Genomic DNA, 25,471 nt, shown 5'->3' with positions numbered 1-25,471 from the left:
AACTAAAAGCATAAAGAAGATCTAGTTTGATCATAGATCAGGAACCCTAAATGGGTCTTTTTGTAGGATTCTTCATATTTTCCCCAGCCAAGCCAAAGTGGTTTGAAGTTCCCTTTAAGTTAGTGTTACGGTTTGTTTGTCAAAGGCTGATGAACTTACCGGCGTAAGTATAAATATGAAGTACAGCACTGAAATCAATGTAACGACAAAAAAATGCTTCCTCATTTAGAACTAGATAACATAATGCCAGAGATCTGATGCCAAAGACTGCATGAAGGAAAATGCTACTTCTTCATTCAGCATCTGCTTCAGATTATTTTACATGGAAGTCACTGCTGCTCTGAAGCTGTCAAGGCACAGTCAGCTTCCAATTAAGCTATCTTATCTTTGAAGTTAATTGGAAGCAAAGCTTTCTCCTCCCTATAGGCATCCCCCTACAAGCAGGTAATCTGAGACAATTTCCAAACATATTCATTCTGTACTGTCCACCCAATTAAATATCTTACACAAACGCAATCAAAGAGCCTTCTCTCTAATTGAAAAGTTTATGCAACAATTTTCATGAGGATCCTATTAAACATTTTAAATAATTGCCTGTATTAAAAAGACAATTATATTCAAATAACTCACATGCCTAGTTTCTTTGTTTAGTGCAAGCAAAAGGGTATGAAAAATCACAAGAGGAAAAGAGCAAACATTGGGTGAATCTTTTAAGAGAAGAGACACCCTCTAGAAAACAAATCTGCATGATATTAAGTGGGAAAATTTTTAACAGTGGCCTTTCTACTGTAGCTGATAATAGAGAAAGCAACCATTTCCAAGACTCCAAAAGGCAATGACAAGGGAGCTGACTCTGTATTTTCATGTGCTATAGATAACACATAAATGTCATTACCTACAAGTATGCTTCCTTCTGCCCCTTTCTCCCCCCCCAAATTATTGTCAAGGGGTTAAAGAAATCCACCATGCAAAGATACCAGTAAATTTATCTCTGTCCTGGCAAGAATGATAATTTTTTTCTCAAAGGATTTTGATGGCTCTGTATTTATATCATGGATCTTCTTTAGGATTATGCTGAGAAAAAAATCTGGGTCATTGAAACCTTCCTGAACTGAACCACAGAGAAAATGAAAGAGAATATAAAGGCACTGGTGTCAGGTTTATTAAAGGAAAATGCCTTTTCCCAAGCTCATTTTTCCCCCCCAAATTGACTGGAAGAAGGTATATCACCCTTTGGACATCTTTCTTATTCTGAATTTTCTATTTCCATGAGTGCATAATTCCATTCCCTGTCAAAAAAACTCCATTTTTTAAAACACTGTGCACTTGGCTTACAGACCCAGTGACATAAGTTTAAGAAAGCTAGCCTGAAAAGGGAAAAGTACAATTTAGATCAACATATAAGGGAGGACATGCAAACGTCGCAGGATCTTAGGGTCCTGGGCAACACAAAAATTTAATAGTCTCTTCTAGACAAAACTTGAGTAAAATATATTTCAACATAAACAGTGTTTTTCCCCTTCCCTTCCTTCCCCAAACAGCAGCTTGGGTTCGATATGAATCTGAATACTAAGATCTGCTTGCCTAATCTCTATGCTTATTGCAGTCTTGTATTTATGTAAATGAGTAACAGACACTTATATATCATTCTATACACTTCAGATTTCAATATCTAATTCTTCCATTCAATTGCCATGTAGAATTTCATAGATTAAATACATAGTTCTACATAAGAAAACTAACTTATTTTGAAGTGTCCTTTAAAAACATATTGTATTAATAAATGGCAATAATAACATTAACTATTAATTGATACTTAATTTCTAACTGCGTCAAACCAAATCTGCTGACTTCAGCAAATCTCACTACTTACCACTTTCAATTCATTCAGGTAGATACAATTCTACACATAAGAAAAACCTTATTGCCTTTTCAAGCTTCAGAAGGTTGGTGGCTTTGGGTGGTGGCAGAGCATAAAGCTTCTTACTGGAGGAACATCCACCTTTCCTTTTGTACTGCATATAAAAGTGTCACAACACTTGCTTCTTCCACAACTCCCCCATCTTCCTGCACAAGACTACATAGGGCAAAAGCAGAAAATTTTTGCTACCTGCAGAGTATTAACAAAAAATACTCAGTACTAAAACTATTTTTGGTTCAACTTTTGCTTATACACTCTTCAACATAACTGACACTGATCAGACCTAAAGTTTAACTCTCAATAAACAAGTGGGTTTGTGGACTTGTTTCCAGAGTTCTGTAGGTTCTTCGTTCAGCGAACAGAAGGTTGCTTGGCTCACATCAACCAAGGCTTTGCCAAGGGGTGAATCCTATGAATTGTACTTTTTAAAGTGTAACAAAATAGCTAGTGCATTAATTTCCTTCATGAAACCCCTGTTTAAAATAGAAGTGAAAAGGTACATTCTCTTTGAGTGTAATGTAACAAACTTCCCTTCCATGGACAGTGCCTCGTTAAGCCAAAGGTCTTAATCTTCTCTGCAGACACCATTATTTTCCAGATGTACAGACTGGATTAGATAAATTATCAGGTAGCCTCATTCTGGGGTTCAACATGGAAAGTACCTTGAGATGACAGATTCAGCCTTTTTAGTTAGCTAAAGCAACCAAAAGAGATCTTGATGACTTTGATTGTCCATAACGAGGATAATCAGTCAGTTGGGGAAATTAAACCTCCTTCCTTCTTCACAAACCAACTCAAGTTTCTTGCATTTGGTTTTCTACACAAAACAAGAGCTAAGGGTAGCTTTCCCTAGTACAAAATCAGAAAACAAATCAGAGGTAAATTACTTTCTGAAATGGCAGTCCAGTTCCTCAACCCTCTCCCTTAGAAACTCTAGCTATTGCTCCCCTCTCAATGAGCTTACTGGCTCTTGAAGAAGAGATACTTCCCCAGCCCAGATTCCCATTTGTTATTAAATTTTCTTTTTTCTCAAAAATTGGCATCACTGCTGTGTATCAAGTACCAATGGCTAAAACTATCTGTCCATGAAAGTCTGTATTCCCTGCCTAAATCTTATCTACACTCCTCTATTGAAAAGGGTACCTCAAATGTCTGAACACGGCACACAGAAGTGAAACTGCTGAACAGATGTGGAAGAGTACTGACTTGAATTCGCACAAGACTGTGATATGAAACTCATCTCTTTTCACAGGCCCTTAACAAATGATAGAAAAAAATCAGCCCTGGAGCTGCCAGCATTTCTCCAGACAAACAAACTCTGCTGTTTCCTCCAGGAGTAACTGAGGACATTCGCCATTCAGGCACATGGTCAACAAAAATTTCCCACTTAGAAACAAGGCCCAATTTGGTCCTAACAAAACAGCTCAGTAACTTAGGGTAAGGAAAGGATCTTCATGATCACAGAGCACTACCTGGTTTACATTCCTCCTGAACTACACAGAGGTGGCAGCCCATTTCAGCTGTCACTAGCCACCTCAGTCAAAGCACATCCTGTCTTCACTAGTCATTCAGGTTCCCACTGTGGTCAACAGAAAGAGCAAGAGGCACTTGTGCAACCTATCATCTTTCATAGCTTTGCTACCCTAAGACAGCATGAAAGTACTTGAAAGATACTTCTCTGTGTCACCATTAACTGGAGACAAGCAACCCAAATAAGAGGTGAGGAGGAACAGAACACACACCAAGGTCCCTTGGTCAGACCATAAGGCTCATCAAGCAAAATATGGAATGCAATACCTTCTCAAAACAGCACTTGCTGTTGTTTTTGACAAGCAGCAAGCATCGGAAGAGATCTGTGAACAGACTGCAAGGACAGTAAAAGGCTGGGACTACCATGACTGCATCTGACAGCAGGGAGCTGACAACCTAAGGGTGATTAAACCCAAATCTCTAACGGAGCTTTTATGAGACTTATGCACTGAGTTTGAGCCAACTGCTGATTTGACCACTCATAATACGAAGTTGTACACAAAAACATGAGGATTTTCTTCACCAAGAAATCCCAATACTATCATTTGAAGTTAAACTTTTTTATCTCCACTTCTTCCAAGCTGAGATTCAAAAAAGGGCTCTCTGTAGGTGGGCAAAACAACTATGCTGGATATGTTCATTAGTCTACATGCTACCTTCCAGCAGCAAAAGAAATGCCACTGCAAGCAAATAATATGAGAACCATGGCCATTCCTACTACTTGTCTGTTGTAGGTAAAGACCTCCAAGTTTGTCTTACATTAATGCACACATTTTATAATTCAATATGCAACCAATACTCAAAATAGGTATTTATTTCCAGACACTGGTAATTCAGCTACAGCATACAAACCTAATTTGCAATCATGTTATGCAAAGTCAAATATGTCCTTCAAAAACACTTCATTATGGTTGTAGTGCAAAAGCAGAATTGCTCAGCATAAAGAAATAGTCTTCAGCAACCATTCAAAAGATCCCTTAGGTCACCGTAGAAAAATTGGCCTTGCAAAAGTTTTGCACCAACACAAAAAATCATGGAAGAAGTCTTTATATATCAGGGTTGGAGTTCTACATGGAGTTCTGCAAGTCTAAGCCAAGCAATCTGAGCAACTATCCAGTCAGACTTTAAATACCTTCTCTTCAAGAATTTCCAATGTATTTCTTGAACTCAGTGAGATCTTACTGGTTTGAAATTTTATATAAATATTGTGACATAATTTAAGAGGAAAAATAATTACTTTCTCCTTCCCTACATTAATGTATTTTAAAATAAAGAAATTAGGATAATCAACTAATTTTCCACAATTCATGAGTCCTCATACCTAGATATTGCTACTAAGTTGCAACTAACATGTTCAGAAAAGACAGCTGTAGTAGAGATGAACTCAATTATGCAGAAAGCAGAGACTGCTGCAAATTCAAAGAATTCAGTCATTATGAATCATGTCTGACACTGCACACGTTTTTTTCATAATATTTTCGCTGGAATTTTACTAGGGTCTCCTCTTTCTTAATGGCTAGTATTTGAATGCAGAGATATTAGCACTTCCAGACCTCTGGCATTGGGATAAAACAAGCCCTTTGCAAGCACATCATCCTTGAGCATTTTGATCGGCAAGTTAAACATCACAGCTTTTACAGCTGCAGCTGGAGAAAGCTTGGGAAAGAGGCAAAGCGGAGAAACTGATGTGAGCGTGTTTACAGTCTGTAAAATTTATTTTACCATCTTCAGAGCTACTAGGCTATTTATTTATTTAAGGGATAAAAGTAACATATAGAAAACTTCCTATGAAGTTCATTCAGCTCTTTCATTTAATGATTATATGCCATCATAGCAGAATTCTCCTCAGTGCCATTCAGACATCAATAGATGAACTGCTGGAGACCCCCAAAGCCAGCATCTGCTGCACAGGCAATTTCTCTACTCACTGAAAGACTCCATCATGCTCTGTCTCACTTCTTGCAGGATTTCTTGCTTTAACTGAAATCCTAAAACGTTTCTCTGTGACTCCTGAAGATTGCCCAAGTGCTATTCCATGGACACAGAGGGCAGGACACAATGAAACCTTACAGACACAGCAGCTAGAGCAACCTTGGGCAGAGCACAAAGTTAATTTCTTGTTAGCCAGATTGGCTTGAAGTTCCTCTGTATTACTTGAAGTGTTGCAATTAAGTACTGCTCTAAGCTATGCTTAATTAGGCTGTAAGCAAATGCTCATTTGTAACTTGCATGCAGTGTAATGCAGAACTGAATGTTCAATGGGAGCAAAGGGAAATTACGCTGAAGGTACATTTGCACAAATATAGCTGGCAGCCTCCTGATTTTCCACTTCTTTTAATAACCTAGAAAAGACTAAAAAATGTGTTACATTGTACAAATGGTTAGAAATTGAAAATCTTTATCCCTAGGACTGAATGTGGTACTCTCATGACCCCCCAGCTGACAAGCACTTCACTTCCCTTGAACTGACAGCCTCTCTCTGCAGAAGATGAAAGACTCAGGATTTAGATTACCTTTTCCACCTGTGCAGGCAAACAAAAAAAAAAAAAAAAAAAAAAAAGAAACAACAATAACCCAATGCCAAAAAACAACCAAAACCCCCAACAGACTAGGATGCAAATCATGGTGGGTAAGTATGCTCATAGAAAATAAAAAAGCATAAACCAAAACTTTCACTTAAGCATTCACTGGATCCACATTCAGGACTACAACCCAGTCTCACCACTGCTCATGAAGACAACAAAAGAGGTTTTCAAATATATTTAGGACCTTTTAAATGCTGGAAATGGAATGACATTAGCTTCAAGTGCAGCAAGAGCATTTTTCAGCAAAACATTATTTGAGACTGCCTTTTAGAGCATGCTCATTTGACAAGGCTGTAACAAGAGGCAAGGCTCAGCCTTACTTGGATGAGCTTTACAAAGCTTTAACAAGCTAGTTTGTTAAAAAAAAGGTTCAAAGGTCAGCCATGGAAAAAAAAAATACATAAAACAAACCAGCATATAACACAGAAAAACAGATGGAGAATATCTAATTAAAGGTTTTACCTGCATGACTAGATGTTGTTATTCCTGTAACATCAGCTTTCTTTTCTTTGCCTTATGAAGAGGAGGGTGATCTTTATATATTTAATGCCTATTTCTTTTCAAGCTGTCCCATAAAGCCATTATAAGGTGACAGTACTGCAAGCAATCTTTTCATTTTCTCCTATACACAATCATACAGATATGTGTGTGTGTGTGTGTGTGTGTGTGTGTGTGTGTGTACTTCAAGTGTTTAAACATAACACTGCTCTGGAGTTTGTGACAACTTAGTAAAAAGCATTCATAAACTGAAGCACAACAGTTATTTTTCAATGCTAAAGCTCTGTACCTGATACCTGATTCTTATCAAAGATCTCATCTATAGCTTGTCCAGCAGAACTGAGTACTTGGTGAATGAAAATCGCTGAAAACATTTGTAAAGCTATTTATAAACTCCAGAAACACTGTGGTCATCTTGCTTTTGGTAGATTTTAGTAAGCAATAGGGAAAATAAGTGTAACCAGCAACAATGTGTCAAGCAAGTTACTTCTGAGTAATTAGATGCTGTCAAGTTTGCAGGCAAGGACATGCTCACAAATAAATGACTCACAGAAGCCTGAGAGCAACTTGTCTGTAAAATTCACTCCAGATCCAGGTGTTTTACTACGCAGACACTGCTATTTAGCTTAGAATACTCTCATTAATATTTTGTACCTCCTTTTTTTTTCCAACAGTTTTTTTTAAACAGTGTTTGTTCCTTATGAAGAGCTTTTTCCTATTCTCATTACCTATTCTGGCATGGATGGTAAGGAAAGAAATTTTTTAAAGGTGAACATAAAAAACGAGAGGAGGAACACGAGCAGGTCAGCACATGGTGAGGCAGCCAACCTTCCCTGGTGACTGCTGGGCACAGGCATCAGTCCCAGCACTCAGGAGCTGCTTCCCTGCAGCATATAGAGATAACATTCCTATGAAATGTCTGGATGGACAATGCACTCTGTAAACTTGTGTGTGTGCAGGGTGAAGCAGTGTCCTCATAGCCCATCTCTAAATAACCCCAAAAAAAGAGCAGTTCCTCACTCTGGCCAAACAAGAAATCTAGGCAGATGAAAGGGGTAGCTAAAAAGACCTGGGTGCTATAAAATGACACCTGTTTGGTATGACACAGAAGTAGCTTTTAAAGGTCTCTCCCACTTTCATCCCTTTCTCCTATAAAAACTTACAGAACCGTGTTTTCTTTGCTGTTAATGAAATCTCACTGGAATTAAGTCTGCTGTGACAAAGCTACTTTATGCACATTCCCCAGAAATATCCCATGGTCTTGGGAAAGGATCTTGGATCCAAACTTCCAGCTGATCATCAATCCATTTTGTTTTGGAGTGCTATTCATTTCTCCCTCAGCAACACCAGAAAAACCCAAACAGTCCAGGAATGAAGCACAACAGTGGTATTTCCAATTTTATTGCTTCCTGAAATGCAGCAGGAGAAATGAGCTCCAGTAACCCTGGCAGCAGCAGAGTCTACTGCTGGAGAGAACAAGCAATCCTAACGCCAGTGGAGAAGCATGAGATGTAGCTTCTGTGGACCAATGATGGCTTGTCCTTCAGCAAGTCCAGATTAAACTCACTTTTATGTAAATTTTGTAAATGATGTTCAGATTACAGCCAGGCTGAAGCAAAGATTGAAGGTACTTACATTAATTAAACAAAATCACTTTTTAGTACAGTAATTCTGCACTCCTATTAGGAGGAAGAATAATATAATAAGAATTTGATAGCAATAGGAGGCTATAAATCAAAAGCAAAGAGAATTGAAACTCATCCCACAATGATTTAATTAACTTGCTATTAAATTCCAACTGACATTTCCCCCTGTTTAGGAAATGGAACAAAACTATATCTGCAAGCTCTGGCACAATGCAAGAACATCCTATTACCAAAACAATGAACTAACTCCAAGTTCCTTCTTTCCCACGCATCGACAAACAAACACCACCTAAGTGAAGATGGACATTTCAAATAAATTTCCACTAAATCATGGGCACAGGTCACTGTTCAGGAAATTAAAAGAAGTCCAAAGAAGCCTTTTACCTGCTCTGAATGAACAGCATCCCTCCTCACACTTAAGCAACAACTGTGCTGATGGGTTGGAAAGGAACAAACTAAACACTGGCTTTGCCTGCCATCCCTAGAAGTAGATGCCAGCAAGCAAGCAAAAACTTGGGTGTCTTCCCAGTCCTGCACTCCATACGTCCACAGCATCCACCAGGGATCACCAGCAGCTCAGCTGCAGGTGCCAGAGCTGCCACAGCTCACCTTGGGAAGGACCTCATGGTCAGCTCACCTACCAGCTGCTGGCAACGAACTGGTGTCACAAGGTCACAGAGGATATACGCAGCAGAGGCTCTAAAATATGAGCTGGTGCTTTCATTCACCTGCCCTCTGGGTAGCAGAGGTCCACAAAGGCTTCTATCCAAAGTGTCCAAAGTTGACCTGAACTCACACCTTGAGTCCAGACAGCACAGATGTGACACAAACTCAGTGTGGCTGTTCCTGCCTTGCTGAATGACTCCTTAAAGGCTATCAGCACAAAGTCACAACATCTCTGATTCATCTCAACCATTCGTTTACGGTATAATTACAGTCACTCAATCTAGTTCTGGGGTTTTTTAAATTCCCTGTTTCACTTATGTTTACACCAAAACCCATTCCTGCCTGCCTGACTAGGCACAGAGAAAGTCAGAATTCTTCTCATATTATGCTTTCCCATTTTTCACTGCCTTCTCAGCCTGATAGCTCCTCAGTTCTGTCAATTCCCAATCAAAACATAGAACATCAAAGTTTTACTCTGCTATTAATAAAATACAGCAAGAGGAATGTGCAACAAAATGTGCAAGTGCACACATAACTAAGATGCCCACAGAAAAATGTAGTATGGACACACTAATGCAGTTACTGATGCAAATACTACAGATTGCTCAGTATTATTACAGCTATTTAAAACAACTGCAGGGATTACTGTGTGGCTGGAGACCCAGTGGGGTACCAGCACACATGGAGCAAGGCAGGCTTGGGCCAGGTTGGTTCCATCCATGGATGGACAGTGTGCTCCCCGCTGGTCCTGAGCACACAGCCCTCCTCCCAGCACACCCCTGCGGCCGGAGCATCACTTCCGGGTAGGGAGCCAAAACGCTCCTGGGAGATGGGCCAGGTTTGTGTCATTGCAAACAAAAAAATCCCAACAAATAACATAGTCTTGGTTTGAGCATGAGATGCCCTTCATATTTCCAGTAATTCATGTTGGGACTGTAACTACTGTTCTGGCACTTTCCAAAAAGCAAGAACAAAGAGACTCATTTCTTTCTAACACAAAGCTTCTTGCTGTAAGAGGCATGAGGAAGGAGAAACAGCAGCTTTGCCTCTGTGCTGATCCCAGTCTCGGCAGCCCACATGCAGGGCTCCAGCTGGAGAGCCTGCAGACCCACATGGTGACCAGCACTAACAGCACCAACGGCTGCTGGTGTTTAGCTTAGTCCAGAAAGCTTGTTAGACCTCAGATATTCACCATTCTCTTCCTCAGTAATGAGTAAATAAGACTTTCAGCATGATGCAACTGATCATGCTGTGAACTCACCCCCAGCCTAATTTCAGGACAACATGTTTCCACGAGAGAGGAGATAAGATGACAAGTAATGCAACATCTTTCCTACCCTGCCCATCAAATTTAACTCTTTTAGTTTGGGAAAGTGCTATTTCTCCAAACAAGAGAAGGGCACCCAAAGGCTGCTTTCAGGCCGTTAGATCACAGCCCTGCAGCAGAGGCCTGCTCTTTCCCTGTTTTTTTCCAAACACAACTGCAACTACCTTTAAAAAAGGCATCTGAGTTAAACATGCTGCAGAGCAATTTATGTGTGATTTATTTACTTAGAGTAAAAGACTTGCTTCAAAGAAAGATTTGAGAGAAACAACATGATGTGTCATGGCAGATACTCCTGAAAACCCAAGTTTTAAAGTTTGGTCTAGACTTAGACCAAAGGAAATGACTAGATTATATCCAGCTATAGATTTGGCCTGTTTTAGTGAAAGTTGACTCACTTAGATGTCAGTATTTATTTTCAAAATGTCTTGTTGCAAAAGATTGTTCCACTGAAGGATCAAGTACAAAATTTGCTGTGACACAGGCAAAATCCAACTTAGTACATAATGCCTGCATTATACAGAAGTTCATATTTTTATACAGCTTCTCTTTAGAAAATCAACATCCACATCTTCAAAAGAGCCAATATAAAAGTTTTGTGGGAAGAAAAATAAAAAATATGTGCATCATAACATGTAATTAGAACAATAAAAACTAAGAAGTCGGTTTACACAAGCTCCCTTGAAGAGTAACTAAATCTGGAAAAAAGAATGGCATTAATTCATATCCATTAGTGAATTTAAATTGCTAGAAAAGAGTAAATAATTTGGGTACATCAAACTGCTTTTTGGAAGTTTGCCTGGGCTGTATAGAGGGGGGATGCGAGAAATTTGCCCTATTTTTACAGTTGAAAGCTTCATTGACTCACACAAGATACTTAAGCCTAATATCCTGTGGCATTGCAGTGACCTACATGTAATTATTGCATGCTTTTTCCAAAATATTTGTACACAACCAGAAATTATAACCTAAGTTACCAACTAGCTCTTCATTTATACCAGCAACACAAAGATGGACTTCAATTGGCAGTAAGGTTGCTGTCTGATGTTTTTAGCAATCTTTTGGACAAATGTTTGGTCTTGGTTTGGTGTAATTTTCTGGTTTCCATTTTTCTTAGACAAACATATTTATCCTGTTAAGTAAACAATGGTTTAAAAATTTTCAGCTGTCCCTTCTCCTGGCCTGCAACCACTTCCCCCACTTCAGACATGGGGTGATCTTGTGTTTGTAGGTGTGGATGAGCCTTACAGACAAAGATGTGGGGGAAAGGGAGAGAAAAAAATCAAGTGGTCTTGCAACGCCCCTGGTGTCACCAGGACCATGTCCTTCCTGCTCCTGCCTTTTCTGACCCTTCCCATGTACGGAAAGTGGGAGTGCTCTCAGAGGTCTGCTCAAGTCTTGGGCTCTGTAGTGATGGGCAGATGGTGATACTTAGAGGACAAAATCAGGCACAGATGAAGGGGGAATGCTTGGGCATGCACTGATCAGGGAGCTCCTCTACTGTCAGCCTCCTGTCCAAGCTCACAGACAACCCTGCTCTCAACTCAGAGACTTAGGAGTTCTTGTCAGCTACCACTTGAAGGACCATGGTTTCTCCAAGCACAAGGCACCTGCACTGTCTCACTCACCACACCAGCAAATGAAGCAGCTACTGACCCAACAGCACAACTGGTTGGTACTTCTCATCCAGCTGCTCACCAGCTGGTTGGCTACACCACTAAAACTTCAGCAGTGCCATTTTATACAGACCCATGGGCTGTTCACTATCAACAACCTGACAGCTAACATTTTTCACGGCAACACTAAGCTCAAAGTGGGCCATTTCCACCTGCAGACCTGCAATAAAAGATCATACTGCTGAACTCCAAAGGGGCATGTATCTCTTTAATACAAATAACTTTTGAATGTCTATCACCGGATCTGTTTGGTCACACAACCCTATTAGCACACGTTGCCACTGTGGATGTTGTTCAGTGCAGGATAGCCTTTGAAATGTAACCTAAAAGTTCACAGTCATTTCTTTTCTAAGTCTTTTACTACTAAATTATGTGCCAGTTTGTCAACCTTTGTGCGCTCAGAAAAAAAAAAAATTCACAAGATTAAGTTCTTTTTCTAAAGCAAAGAAGATTAACCAGAATTAAAAAAGCACCCTCTCAAAAACAAATTTGAAATTATTTCAATAAGCCTAAGACTCCGGTTTTACCTCCCAGATTGCTTCTCCCATTAAATGACTACCCCATTTGCCTACAGGTGTGTTTAGTTTTGTGCTACTACTGAAGACCTGTTATTTCCCACGGCTGTCTCTCTTCTGGAGGCACCTGCAGTACACTGCTGCAGCCATCAGCTTTAAAAGCAATATTCAGTGCCTGACTGGCAGCAGAGTTTAGAGGGGGCATACTGCTTCCTGCTGTGGTGAAATTAGTACCATTACACAACAGATCTCATCAAAATCTTTTCCAAAAAATGAAATTATTGCACTTTTTTGAGTACAATAAAGAAAATGCTTTGTCACCATAAGAGGACAGAAGAAAGAACCTAGCACATTAAAAAGTAAGGAAGGTTTATTACAGTTATTTTTCACTGCTTTACTGTTTTTATCTTTCTTTGCTGAGGCAAGAGTAGGAGACAAATGCAGAGCAGTGCATAAAGCAACACTGTGAAGTGCTTGTTAAAAAAAGCAGTGGCAACTACATGAAAAAAATAAGGAAGAGACTCAGAATCAACAAGAAATTTGTATGTCAGGCTCCAGCTACAGAATAAAATTTTGCATATGAGAAAAGACAATATCAATTTTTTCAGCCAAAAATGTAATTCAAGCTTTATGACCAGAAAGCTTCTTTACTCACTCTTTCATTCACACATGCATCCTTTTCCTATGGGGAACAATATACTGTGAAAAAGTGTAACTTCTAGTAAAACTTGAACAGAGCTGGCATCTCCTTACGCCTAAGGCCTGGTAATATGACATGAGACTCTTCTATGTTTAACAAGACTGGATCTTTAAATTCCTTTTGCATAACCACTACTAGATTTTATCATTGCAGAGTTGCAAAATACAACTATTAAATAACAGTGAGGTGTTCCAGGAGGAACAACACTAACATTTCCTTTCTTATGAAGTCATCAGACCCTCCAGCTTCCCAGTGATCTCTCTACTGTTTCACGTGGTCAGCAAACAAAATACTCACTTCTTTCTGAAATCCCCAAAGGCTACATTAACCTGAGAGCCCAGCAAGTGCCACAAATACAAGCTGACCAAAGGCAACACTTCCTCCACACCATGTGTGTGCCGTAATGCCCTGTGTGATCAGAGCTGCAGCACTGCTGGCTGGAACTGCTATTGGCTTATTTACCTGTAAATGCTCAAGAAGCACCAAAGGAATTCACTAGCACCTTATATATCCCATGTAAACAGAATGGCTCATTCCCATCTCTGATTTAAATCTCTGTTCATAATTTGCAAGCAGAGAACCTGAATTAAGCATCTTCATGTTTTACTTTTGTTGGCATTTAACATTTTATTTATATTTTCCTTAAAGCACAACTTATTTTTCCCTAACTGCCAGGTGCTAAACCTTGCTACTGCATTCCTTTAAACTAAGCTCATCACTCGTTGTATTAATCAGTAGTTTGTATTATACTGACTGACATTTATCTCAACCAGAGCATGTCCTAAAATAATTTACTCAAATTCCCAAAGTCTATGTTTTTTTAAGATATAGAAGTGGGAAAGACGTATAACGTTTCTTAAGTTACTAATTATTTTTTTTACTCATGATGTTTAGCAGACTCCTGTGAAGGGAACTAAAACTGAGTTAAACAAATTATGAGGAGGCTGAACAGAGGGATTATTTTGTTATCCAATGATATTGCATGTTTAAAATTGAGGTAGTTTTCTTCCTTCATGAAGAAACTAATCCTACTCTCTTTCACCATTCATACTTTAAAAATAGAAGGGTTTTTTTCAGTTTTGTTTCTCTAACCCTTTATTAAAGAGAGCAAAATACTTTGATAGAGAGGAAAAGAACACTTCGCTTTCCTCCCCTTACCCCGAGCCAGAGTTTCTCTACTGCCTCCAATGAGCTGGTAGGTTGAAATGAACAGTGTATTTGCATCTACAAAAGAAACCATAATTGCCCAACATGCTTTACCTCCTCAGCTTGTACCATGAAAGGTTTTACCAAATGGATTGTCTTTGATTAAAAAATCCAGCAGCAAGTATATCTATACAACATAAATTATTTAATTTCAGGCTGTCAAAACATTTGTAAAAAATTTTGATTTTAAAGCAAGGTAGAATATTTTTTTAAAAAATTATAAGGTAAAACTTGTGAAAAGAAAAGATTTTCTATTCTGCCTTTATAGCCATCTTCTCACATACATTAAAAGACTGGTTATTTTTATATTTATCTGCTGTTAAACCACTAGTTTCTAAATTCAATCAAAAACTGACTCACAGATCATTTAGGATTCCTTAAGGTTTTACAGAGACAAGTTTAGGGTGGCTTGGGTAATTTTAGTAAAACATAGAGCTAAAAGGCAAAGAAACCCTGAACCGGGGGAATATTTGGAGAGGTAAACACAGGTTCATCAGAAACTGAAGTTTATTTCAGAAAGACAGCTCTGCTGCTGTCCTGTTGGCAAGTGCCAGGAGGCAGAATTGCCCCTGGTTTTATCTCCCCAGAGTCACATCAACACTGTCTTGGTATAACAGCTTAGCTAGTACCTGGGTCTCTGACAGGGCCTTGTGTTAAATTCCCAATGGGATGGCTCAATTTTTTCTGAGGGCATGATTTGGTTACCTGTCTGTCTTGTATGGGTGAGAAATACAGTAAAACCACTGGAGGTGCACTGTGTCTTTCAGGAAAGGAGACAGCTGTTTATGGCACTGTAACACAACACAGAACACACAAGGGCACGCATTTGGGTCCTCTGCTTGTAGCTGTACCCAAGCCCTTTATCTCTCAGAGAGCATGTAGGAGCTAATTACAAACTAATTGAGCAGGGACACAGAACTTCTCCATATTTTTGGGTACTCAAGAACAGAATTGTTGTAAGTCAATAGTCAGAGTAACCAATTTTTTAATTCCCATGCAGGTCAGCACATTTTGCAAAATCAAGGTTTTTGAGCCCAGCTCTAGTCTTCAAGTGTGCTTGAGGAATGATACAAAACAAGATGATTGTTTCTTACAGAGTGGAGTCGGACAGAGAAGAAAAACTTCTGTGTTGCTGAGGGTACTGCTCTGGACCACATGAGAGCTCAGTGTGGGCTATCTTAACTGCCAAGGACCCAGAAAGTTACTCCAACAGATTTCCATGGGACAACCTTCCCTTTAAATCCCATTACAATGAGCTGTGCCTAGGTACAAGCTCTAAGAACACCTTTGCTTTTTGAGCAGCTTCATGAAAAACAGAAAATGAAGCACCACCATGTCTTTAAAGAATTCAGATTTTCAGTGGTTTTTTGACACCTAGAATATGCAGTATAAAAGGCACAGACCCTCATCCAACTCTAAGATAATTTACTTGACTTCAGAATTAGTAAATCTTTAGGCTGAATAACAAAATCTGAAGGATATTAAACATTACTGCTCCATTCACAACATGCATTTATCTGAAAGAGGCATACTTCATTTTTACACATCTTTCTTACAAACCTTTTAAAAAATGTCTGAAGCCTATTTGAAGATACTCTCTCGGCCAGTGCTGCCCTACTCACAGACAAAGTCCACAAGTGGTTTTACTTATCTGGAAGCTTTCTTTCTGCCTTCAAAATGAAGTAGTCCACACTGGTTTGCACGCAAATGGATGACCCAAAGCTTCATCCCATACTCACATGCTTACTAGCAGGTTGACTCTGAGGTAAAGATCCAGGGGCCAGCACTGGAGAGCTTGCAGGGCTACAAAGTTCTGGGAAGGGGTTTGGGATGGCCGGCAAAGATGATGTTCGGAATTGCTGTTCTTCTTCTTGAAGACGCCTGTAAACATAGAAGCACTACGCATTAAGAGGAGCAAACTGGCATCACTAGACCTGGCTCTCCTGCCCCATGGTTTTTGATAATGACACTAAAAACAAGGAATCAAACACATTCTTTTTCTAGGTAACTACTATACAGTTACAGCAACTCCTAGTGCAAAGTAGGTAATTGCACATAAAAAATGACCAGTCAGGCATCCATGCTTGTTTTGTTGCTCATAATTTGATTACTTGGGTGAGTAACTGAGGTAACTGTGCAAATAAAATAAACTGAAATATCTATCTGTACTCACTGTTGTAAGTACTAGATTACAAGCTTAAGCTGTGCGTGCCAGAAAGTCAGCAAAGCTCCTGCAAACCAGTGTGAAAGAGGAGAATACAATGGCAGTCACTCAGAGCCAAATTCCAAGTGGATTTGAAAACAAACATGTACCCTACTGTAGAATTCTCTAAGCTGAGACTTAAACCAATATTGTCACCTCATTATAATACCAGATTCTATCTCCAAGCAACTTGGCATTTCCCAGAGAAATGAAAAGGCAAAGACGTGGCTTTAGCAATAAGCAATTAGCTGGAATTGTACCCTCCCACCTTATGCCTGTCCTACAGTTACTCTTCAGACAAGTTTGCATCCACTAAAGTAAGCCTCATGAGTCTACATGTAACAGAGTTTCAAGTTCCAGTTTATAGTCCACCTGCAGTGGGCACAGCAACAAAAGAAAAACTAAAACCTACCAGAAACGCTGTAAGACCTATTTGTGACTACACAGATGGTTTTTGGTTTCCCTGATGCCAGGGCATCACCACTGAAGATGCACTGGCTGACTGCAGTAGGCTGCCCTTCAATGCCTAAGCAGAAGGCACCATCTAGCGGCAATCATGAAAGTTCCCAAATCAAATAACTACTGAATTTGAAAGGCAAATAATTAAAAACTCAGTTTGCCGTCATTTTTCTGCATGCCTTCAGCAAGCAAAGCCTTCTCAGCAGAGCTGCCTGGGAGACAAGTGCTGAGTTTGCCTGCGGCAGCATCTCCCCTTTGGGTACTCTCATTGTCTTTGCCTGTACCTGGGGGATGGCAAAATTTAACTACTGTGAAATCTGCTCCACAGGTAACTTTGTCTTGCGATTTAGTTGCCTTGGTATTCCATGAATGAGTCTTACAGATCTGGGGGGTTGCAATAAATAGCAGGTTCCAACCATAACTATGAACTATGACAACAACTTGACATGCTTCATAAATATTTTTTTGCGCTGCCCATGTTCTCTACAGCACAGAGTAAAAGGACAGTGTAAGATTTCTTCAGACCAGCAGACATGTCATGTCTGTGTAACAGGGTGCTGTATTGCAAGTTTCTGACTGACCTCCACTGTAAGAAGTGGAACCACAGACCCAATACAATCAGAAAGGTGTGGTTTCCTGAAGCTGGGAGTTCTCTGCGCTGTACTGTGGCTGTACTGCTGCCAGTGGATCATTTACTTCATAACTGATACACACGTAAACCTGCGCTGCTCAGAGACCACAGTCAAATCACTCTGTTCCGGCGGCAAACAAGATGGGTCCAGATAACCCTGAATAAAAGCTTCACCATTACCTTCTTTGATGATGATAAACACAGGATGTTCTGGTGTGTATGGAAGTACAGATTTCAAAAAGGCAGAGTGCTCTCAAAATAAGAGTTGCTAAGTTTTTAAATGCCAAAAATAATTTAGGTGTTTTGACTGAGATATTTACAAAATATCCTCAGCTACAGTACTCCAGAGAGTACATTTTCCAGTACAGCCCCATTTGAGGTAACTATGAAATACCTGTAGAACTGATGGCATCATTAGCTGACTTAGCTGCACTGCATATCCATTCAAATAGAAAAGCTGCCTTACATATACCATTCCTATAAGCAATGCACCAGCGTTAAGAGTAAGAAGCCACCCCTTCTACACATGGAATTTTTTTTTTATTATATTATTACTTTTCACTTCCTTAAACAGCAGGAAAGAAATTAATTTACCTACTCATGCTGACAGGAACTCCCTTCCTCCTGCTGCCTAAAAAGACTTTAAGAACCTGTACATCACCAATATACTTTCCCATCACTATCAAGAGTTTTCCACTTGAAGCCTGAATTCCAGTCCTCAGCTATACAACAGGAGGACAACTTTAACACTTTTTTTTGGTAATGATTTACACAGTGCACTGAAGTGAGTGAGTTGAAAATGCTCTGGGAAGAACAGACACATAACTAAGATATTCTTTTTTTTTTTGCTTGTTTGTTGGTCTTACCATTCAGGAAAGCTCCACAAAGAGAGAGGCACTTGCCGTATATCAAAAGTAGTTAAGCATACCCTCATCTGTCTATGTGATCTTTAACAAAACCTATAGGCTGTCAGGGGACACCAGACTTAAGAGCACTGGTTTTAACAATTTAGAAAAAAATCCAAATACGGATATACCTTCTGCCAACTGGTACCAATGACCTACTTCTACAAATCAGCTACTGCAGAAACATCAAACCTTGACTAAAAGAAGGGTGGTAATACGTGGAAATATTACATCCTTCACCTGCTTAGTACACTTTTCTATGCAAAAAGTGTTCAGTCTAACACCAAATTCATTACCAAAGTGGATCTCCTATTTTGAAATATAGTTCTTTTGAAGCCAGTTAATGGCAACTTACGGAAAAGGAGGCGAGTGCCTTGTCCCTACCTGACTGCCATGATGCGCACTGGCTGGGAGCGCTGCACCTTCTGCCTCGGGGACATGGGCTGCAGGGTGCTGGGCCCCGAGGATGGCAGCTGGCTGCGGTTCAGCTGGCCGTTCTGGAGGAGTGGAGTGGTTTCCGACTGCATGCTGCATGTAGAGTATAAACTTTCAAATGAGGAATTCATGTCGTTTACCAAAGCTTCCAGGTCCACATCGTCATCTGAAAGACAAAACAAAGGCAGTGTAACACATCTGGAAGTCCCAGGCAAAGGAAATGTGGCAAGAGCAAAGACTAAATTTCAGTAAAATTGTAACATAATTATTTAACTACATTTTTACAGTGCAAATTATTATTGCAGAAATAATGCATTTCTCTTAGAGTAGAAAACCACAACAAGTAAGAGCCGTCAATGGAGATTTGTTTTGTCTTCCATGGAGAAAAGCTATGGACACAGAACAAATATTATAGTATTTACTCTCTCTCTCTCTCTTTATATATGTGTGTGTGTGTGTATCGAACCAGAATTTGGTGGGATTTTTAACAATGATGATGCTAATGTGAAGCACCACTTCACTTACTGATAAACTGCCATATATTTCCAAAGCGTATCACTTACAAATACCTCAGTTTGCCTTGGCAAAGTATCAAGTTTAGATTGTCCAACACTGTAATAAATACTTTGCAAGACTGAATAATTTAGAAGGAAAAAAAAAATTAAAACAGTGATGCAGTCCTGGAAGACATCATTATACAAGTAATTATTACATCTTGTTAAAAATCCTACGTATTTTTGTGATATGGTATTTTGAAGGGCAGTCCAGTGAATTATATATAAAAAGATCTATCTGTATCCTTGCTCTTGCAGTGTGATAGATAGACTTCCTCCTTAAAGAGTAGAAAGTAAATCAGCCAAGGATGTGGTGTGGCTAGGTGGAGGAACATCAGTCCCTAAAAAAGGCACCCACCTTTACATATACGCCACCTTACCTCACTGTAAATAAGTAACTTGTGCTGAATCATTCCTCCTTAACGATCATAATTATTCTGCAAGACAAGAGAACTCTGCAAGCCCTTTGCACTAACCACTCTCTGAACTCCTCTTGCAGAGCACTGTAATTACTCCCTAGCCACAAGTTACATCACTCCCTATCAGGAGTTCAGCAGGCTGATGAACACACACATCGATATCTGTTTCTGGTTACAGCACAGCCACTGCCTGAACAGTTACTCCTGACCCAACAGAGCTTTGTACAGCCAAAAATGTGCCCTTATTTTCCAGCTGTGTCAACTGGCCTGGCAAAACATAACATTGCTGCCTGCAAACTTTCTGTCTCATGAAACTCTTCATGATAGGGATGGAAAGTAAAGGCAAGCAATGGAGCTGGCAAACACACACTGCTTTGCAGCTTAAACACACTGTGTTTTCTAATATTCATTCTTTTGCCATGTTTTTTAGGTAAATGAATCACCAGAAGCAGCTTGCAACTAGCTGCACTATTTTCTTTTAGATACCATAAATGATTTTGTACAAATATCACATTTCTTGAGGATATAATCTAAAAGAGCATCACTCAATTTCTGTCCACCAACAACATGCCCTGATAACCATAATGAGATCTGAACGCGGCATTTACATGGCAATTGTACTGGGATGCTGATGACCTCCCTTCTCAGTGCTGGGTGAACAAAAGACCTGCTCAGAATTAAACAGGTTTCTGGTCATGCCCCTATACCTGAGCTCTATTTAGTGACCTGAAACACCATGTTTCTCACAGCAAGTCAGTAGGCTCTTTACTATGAAGTAACAGCCACTTCGCCTTCCCTTAGAATGTACTCAAGAGGATTTCAAGGTTTGAACACATGTCAAAAAAAAACCAAACCAAAACTGAAAGGAAAAAAGCGACCACGTCACCCCACAAACAGGTTTCTTCTTTTCAATTCTTTACGGCAATTTCCCTCAATTTTTGTATTTAACAGCAATTTTTGTATTTAACACTATGACTAAGACTCACCTTCACTAGGTTACACCATCTTCTCTGTACATTAGCTAGTTGATGCATTTTCAACAATCTAAGCTTTGCTTTGCTTGGACAAAGTCTACAATAATTTTCCTGCTATTTTTAACGATCTTGAGACAGAGCTGGAATTTAAATTTCATTCCATCCTCCAGATTCTTATCCTATTTGGAGAGGACATATCAAAAACACTTCTCGAGCAATCACAAGGGAACCTCAGAAGTAGGAGTATAAAGAGGGAGAGGCTGAATTACAAGGCTTTTAAATTTTATCATTCATCTATGTACTGAGCTGTAGGGTATCAGATGGCTGTCAAGTAAAAGCTTAGGGGTTGGATGTAGGAGACATGAAAGACAGACCCTGACCACAGAGTCAGGGAGTAAATTACAGCAACTAACAGCAATTGTTTAGCATGGTGAAAAGCAGAAAGGGGAGAAAGTAAAGGCATCTATTCAGTGGAAGTCCATATGGCTTGGTCCCTGAGGGTGCTAATTTATTAACAATTTAGACAAAGCTATTAGCGTGCAAGATCATTAAGTTTTCAGGTGATTGTAACATGGGAGGAATGATTAAGAGTCATCTCAAGCTATCCCTGAATAAGCAAATAGTTGCAACGGTGTCCTAAGTAGCCTAATATGCATAAAATGAGGTACTTCACACAAAAGACTAAGCAAAACAAGTACATAGTTTAAAGCATTGAATACCATTAGCAGGCATTTAAGTATATCAATTACACACCTAAATTCAATTTCTAACAGGACAGGCACTGACAAGGTGCATATAGAGTTCTCCTTATGCTGCACTGAAGTCCAGAATCTGGTTTCACTTCTCTGTCAGCTCCTTTTCTCTGTGGGTGCAGCACTGTTAATAATAGCCCTCAGCCTTGCAGGAGCAAAAGATCCTTAAGATCCTCAAGCTTTTTCAAGACAAAGCCTGCAATCTTAAATTTCATACAGTTCCATCTCTATACAATGGCATTTACTACTAAATACCATTATGTTTTGGAGAGATTTCAGCATGATGCAACAGGAAACCTCACTGCTGTAGCCTACACCTCGGAAGTGCCAGCAGATGTCTCAGCCTGCCAAGTAATCCAGTATGTTACTGTGATGGCTCTCCACAGAGTTTAACTTAACAAAGATCAAATAAGCCCTCCATAGGATTTCTAACTGTTTCAACCATATGCAGGCATACTGTTCAGAAGGCTTTTTCATATACAGTGCAATCCTTCAAAGTATCTCCCTCTACCAACCAGTGAGATCCCGCCTCCATCAAGACAACCCTATGCAGAAAAAAAAACATTGACAAAACTGACTTTGAGAAGGCTTGCTAGTTAATAGCAAAATTTACAAATTATTGGACTTTGATCCAACACAGCACAAGGTACCTCCTCTAAGTAGGCACACACAGACTTCGTGACTGACCTGGAAGAATCCAGCAGGCGGAGTTACAGGTAGCTGAGGCTCCCCAAATATCTTGCATACACACACTTCCAGGGATACAAAATGATATTTTCCTTAATCTGTATTGAATTCTGCCATAAAATCAAGGAGTAGGAAAGTGGATATTCAAGGTCTATTCTTCCATTTCAACTGAACAGCACTGAGGCTACTTCGCACACAAACATGCAAACAGCCCTCTGCTTTTGACTGCCATTTTTAAATGAGAACACTTGCAAAACCTAGGTCTGACATACTTCTGGCGGTGGACAGGGTACTGGCAGTTTTGTAGACTCTTCTGTGAACAAACTAGACTCTTTCCCAAACTAGAACCAAAGTGCACACGCTGGCAGCTGTCTGAACTTCCTTTTGTTTCTTTGCCCACAATTTGTTAAACTTTGGCTTTGTTCAGAAACCAGCTCCACTGGATGTTGCAAGTAATATTTTGGTAAAGTAAATCATTATTTCAATTACAAGAAAAGATTTAAAAGTTCCATTCAAGGAAAGAGGAAAACTTTGTTACAAAAACTCTACTAAGCTAGTTAAGCTAGCTAGGTAGGTAAGCTGTCATGCTCCATTTAAAAAAAAAGCACCTTGAATACATTTTTAATGTTTTCAAGCATAATATAGGAGGGATGATAACCCTTAAATTAGGCCTGAGCAAACTTTAATCAGTACTTAACCATGTCCCACTTGCCTTTCTGCTTCTAGCCCTTCTCTATCCCCTAGATCCTCATTTATTTACTTATTTTGGTAGTTGTTGGCCTTGACATGTTAAGCTCAGCTTAACACGTTAAGATCAGTTTAAGCAGGATCCCACTTATTCTGAAGCGACACAAAGCTGAAATGATCCTGCTCATCTTCAGCTGTGCCAGCTTCCTGAAGAAAGCAGGTATTTTCACGGCTGTTAAGGGGCTCACTGCATCGCAGAAATTCTATTTACTGAAACAGAGATAAACATGGGAAGAATGTCAGCTTTGGACTACAGACCAGGATGCATTTAATGCCTCTAAATGAATGTTCAGCAAACACCCTTCCCTTTCACATATGGTCCACAGTTCATAGGGAACACTTTGAAAAACATCACAGGATCTAAATTAGTTGTGATTTAAGAGGCTTGTAAAAACATTTTATTTTAAAAAAAGAAATAATTGCCTGCTTGTTTGCTCATTTTTTAAATTAATCATCCAGCATTACCCTTTGTATCAGTTCCCAGAGATAACTGATGCAAGAGCTACTAGGAATTCAGTAGAAGATTTATAAAAAGACTATAGCACTTTTCTGTCACCATGGAATTAAGTCTTTTACTATAGGAAACAGCACATCTATAAACAAGTGTTTGATACAGAGAGGCAGCTGTTGATTGATCACCTTTTCCTATCTGACAACCTAACACCAGCAAAATGAGTTTCAGAGCAGCACATTCAAGAGCCATCTTGACAAAACAAAAAAGCCATGATATACCTAATGTAAGATTTCACTGAAGGTAGCTGAGTAGAGCATGGTATGCAGGCTGTGAGCAGCCCCTCCAGAACACATCAATTAACCCTCAAGGAGACAGATGGAAACAGCAAAAGAAAAGGAACATACAGGCGCATACAGCCTACCATCCTGCATTGATGATGCAGTGAAACACTATCACAGGTGATACAGGGAAAATTATATTTATAGTAAAACGAACAGAAGAACTGTACCAGAGTTTGAAAAGGGAAAAAAAAGGACATATAAACTACTTGTGGTATCTATCTCAAGATCTTGTTTCAAATACTCTAAAACCACATGTAAGTTATTCTGATTCATACTGGTGATGCAATTAACTTTTGCAAGGGTTCTGGCACTGTGTAAATCTCATGTTTTAGGATCAAAAATGTGGGTAAGGATTACCACCGTGAGATGTGTATACAAACCCTTTTCTAAGACTACCCCTCATATTAAGGGCACCCTTTGCACAAGAGCACTGCAGCATGTCCCTCCAGTACCACGTCCAAATGCCATTTTAGAAAGACTTCAGAAATGTCCATCACTCCAATTTTTTGAAAGTGTACTATTACTGACAACACCCAGTTGTAATGATGCAAAAAGAAGTCCGTTCTAGGTAATACTCATACTCCTCCTATTACTTTCTCTCTCTGAGCATGTTACTACACTTGCTATGTTTACACAAATGTCTCCTATCCCTCCATACTCTGGCTTCAGCTTAAACTAACAGCACAGGCACCAGTTGATCTGTAATTTTCATACAATTGGTATCCACAGCCCCCTACGGATGCATGTATTTAGTACTTGGCAGCTTCTACACCTCTGAGAGACGCGTGCAACAGAAGGTGGATGATAATAAGCAGATCTCTTGAAATTTTTTAAAAACCCCACAGTGCCCTCTACAGTGATGCTACAGCTGAATGACACCCTCTGTTTCCAATATCAAGCTCCAATTCTATGCAATCTCTCCCCTCCTGATTTCCTGAAAGCTCCATATGGATGGGAAGTTTAGCACAAGAAACAAAAAGACATATAAAAAAACATTTGCAAACCCTATGCTTTCACACTGTTCTCCAGATCAGAGAAGGCTGTCAGACAGAATTACAAAAATATCAAGACTGCCTCAATTGAACATTAGAAGCTTACAGGGGTTTTTTGTTCATTTAAAGTGAAAGCAGAAGAAACAAACACAACTTAGTGTCTTAGAGGCATCATTAACCCCAGAGCAGATACAGTCTGAATTAAAAATTACAAGCCTGAACCCCAAAACTTTATATGCCTTGTAAGTCTCCTTATGGGCCTCTGCATTTCTTTCCTTCATTGCATTCTAACGTCTTTCAGCTTAAGTAAAATCCTCTATTTTGTACTGTAACTACGATTACTTGCCTACAAAACGCCAAATCAGTGCATGTGCAGCTTGCACAATGCTAAATGGACCATGGAGAGAAGGGCAAAAAACAGAGATGCTGGTTGAAAAAAGAGCATGAAATTGAGATAGGCATCTGTGCTCTTTGAGCACACTGAAACCAGAGAACCACACAGAGAAATCAACAGTGAACTTGTAACTGCTCCAGTATTCTCCAGGTGATTTTCAAACACCACACACATCTATTCCCATTTTTGCCGGTACAGCTGTGATGGCTAACACCAAGTATACAGACATTAATTACAGGTGCTGGAGGGAACTCTCT

At 39.6% G+C, this 25,471-nt stretch overlaps 1 protein-coding gene across 3 annotated transcripts in view; it reads right to left on the bottom strand.

Moving 5' to 3' along the window:
* Positions 1–25,471, bottom strand: part of GRB10 (growth factor receptor bound protein 10) — a 144,593-nt gene that overhangs the window by 37,273 nt on the left and 81,849 nt on the right. For all 3 annotated transcript variants that reach the window (XM_084214070.1, XM_084214071.1, XM_084214072.1), the window contains 2 exons: positions 18,850–19,066; positions 16,007–16,148 (listed from right to left, as the gene is read on the bottom strand). In XM_084214070.1, the coding sequence (XP_084070196.1) occupies positions 16,007–16,148; positions 18,850–19,066 (359 nt within the window). The remainder of the gene's footprint in view (positions 1–16,006; positions 16,149–18,849; positions 19,067–25,471) is intronic.

This window comes from Fringilla coelebs (genome assembly GCF_963513975.1).
Source record: "Fringilla coelebs genome assembly, chromosome: 1".
Lineage (NCBI taxonomy): Eukaryota > Metazoa > Chordata > Aves > Passeriformes > Fringillidae > Fringilla > Fringilla coelebs.
This window is presented reverse-complemented; position numbering and strand designations above follow the sequence as displayed.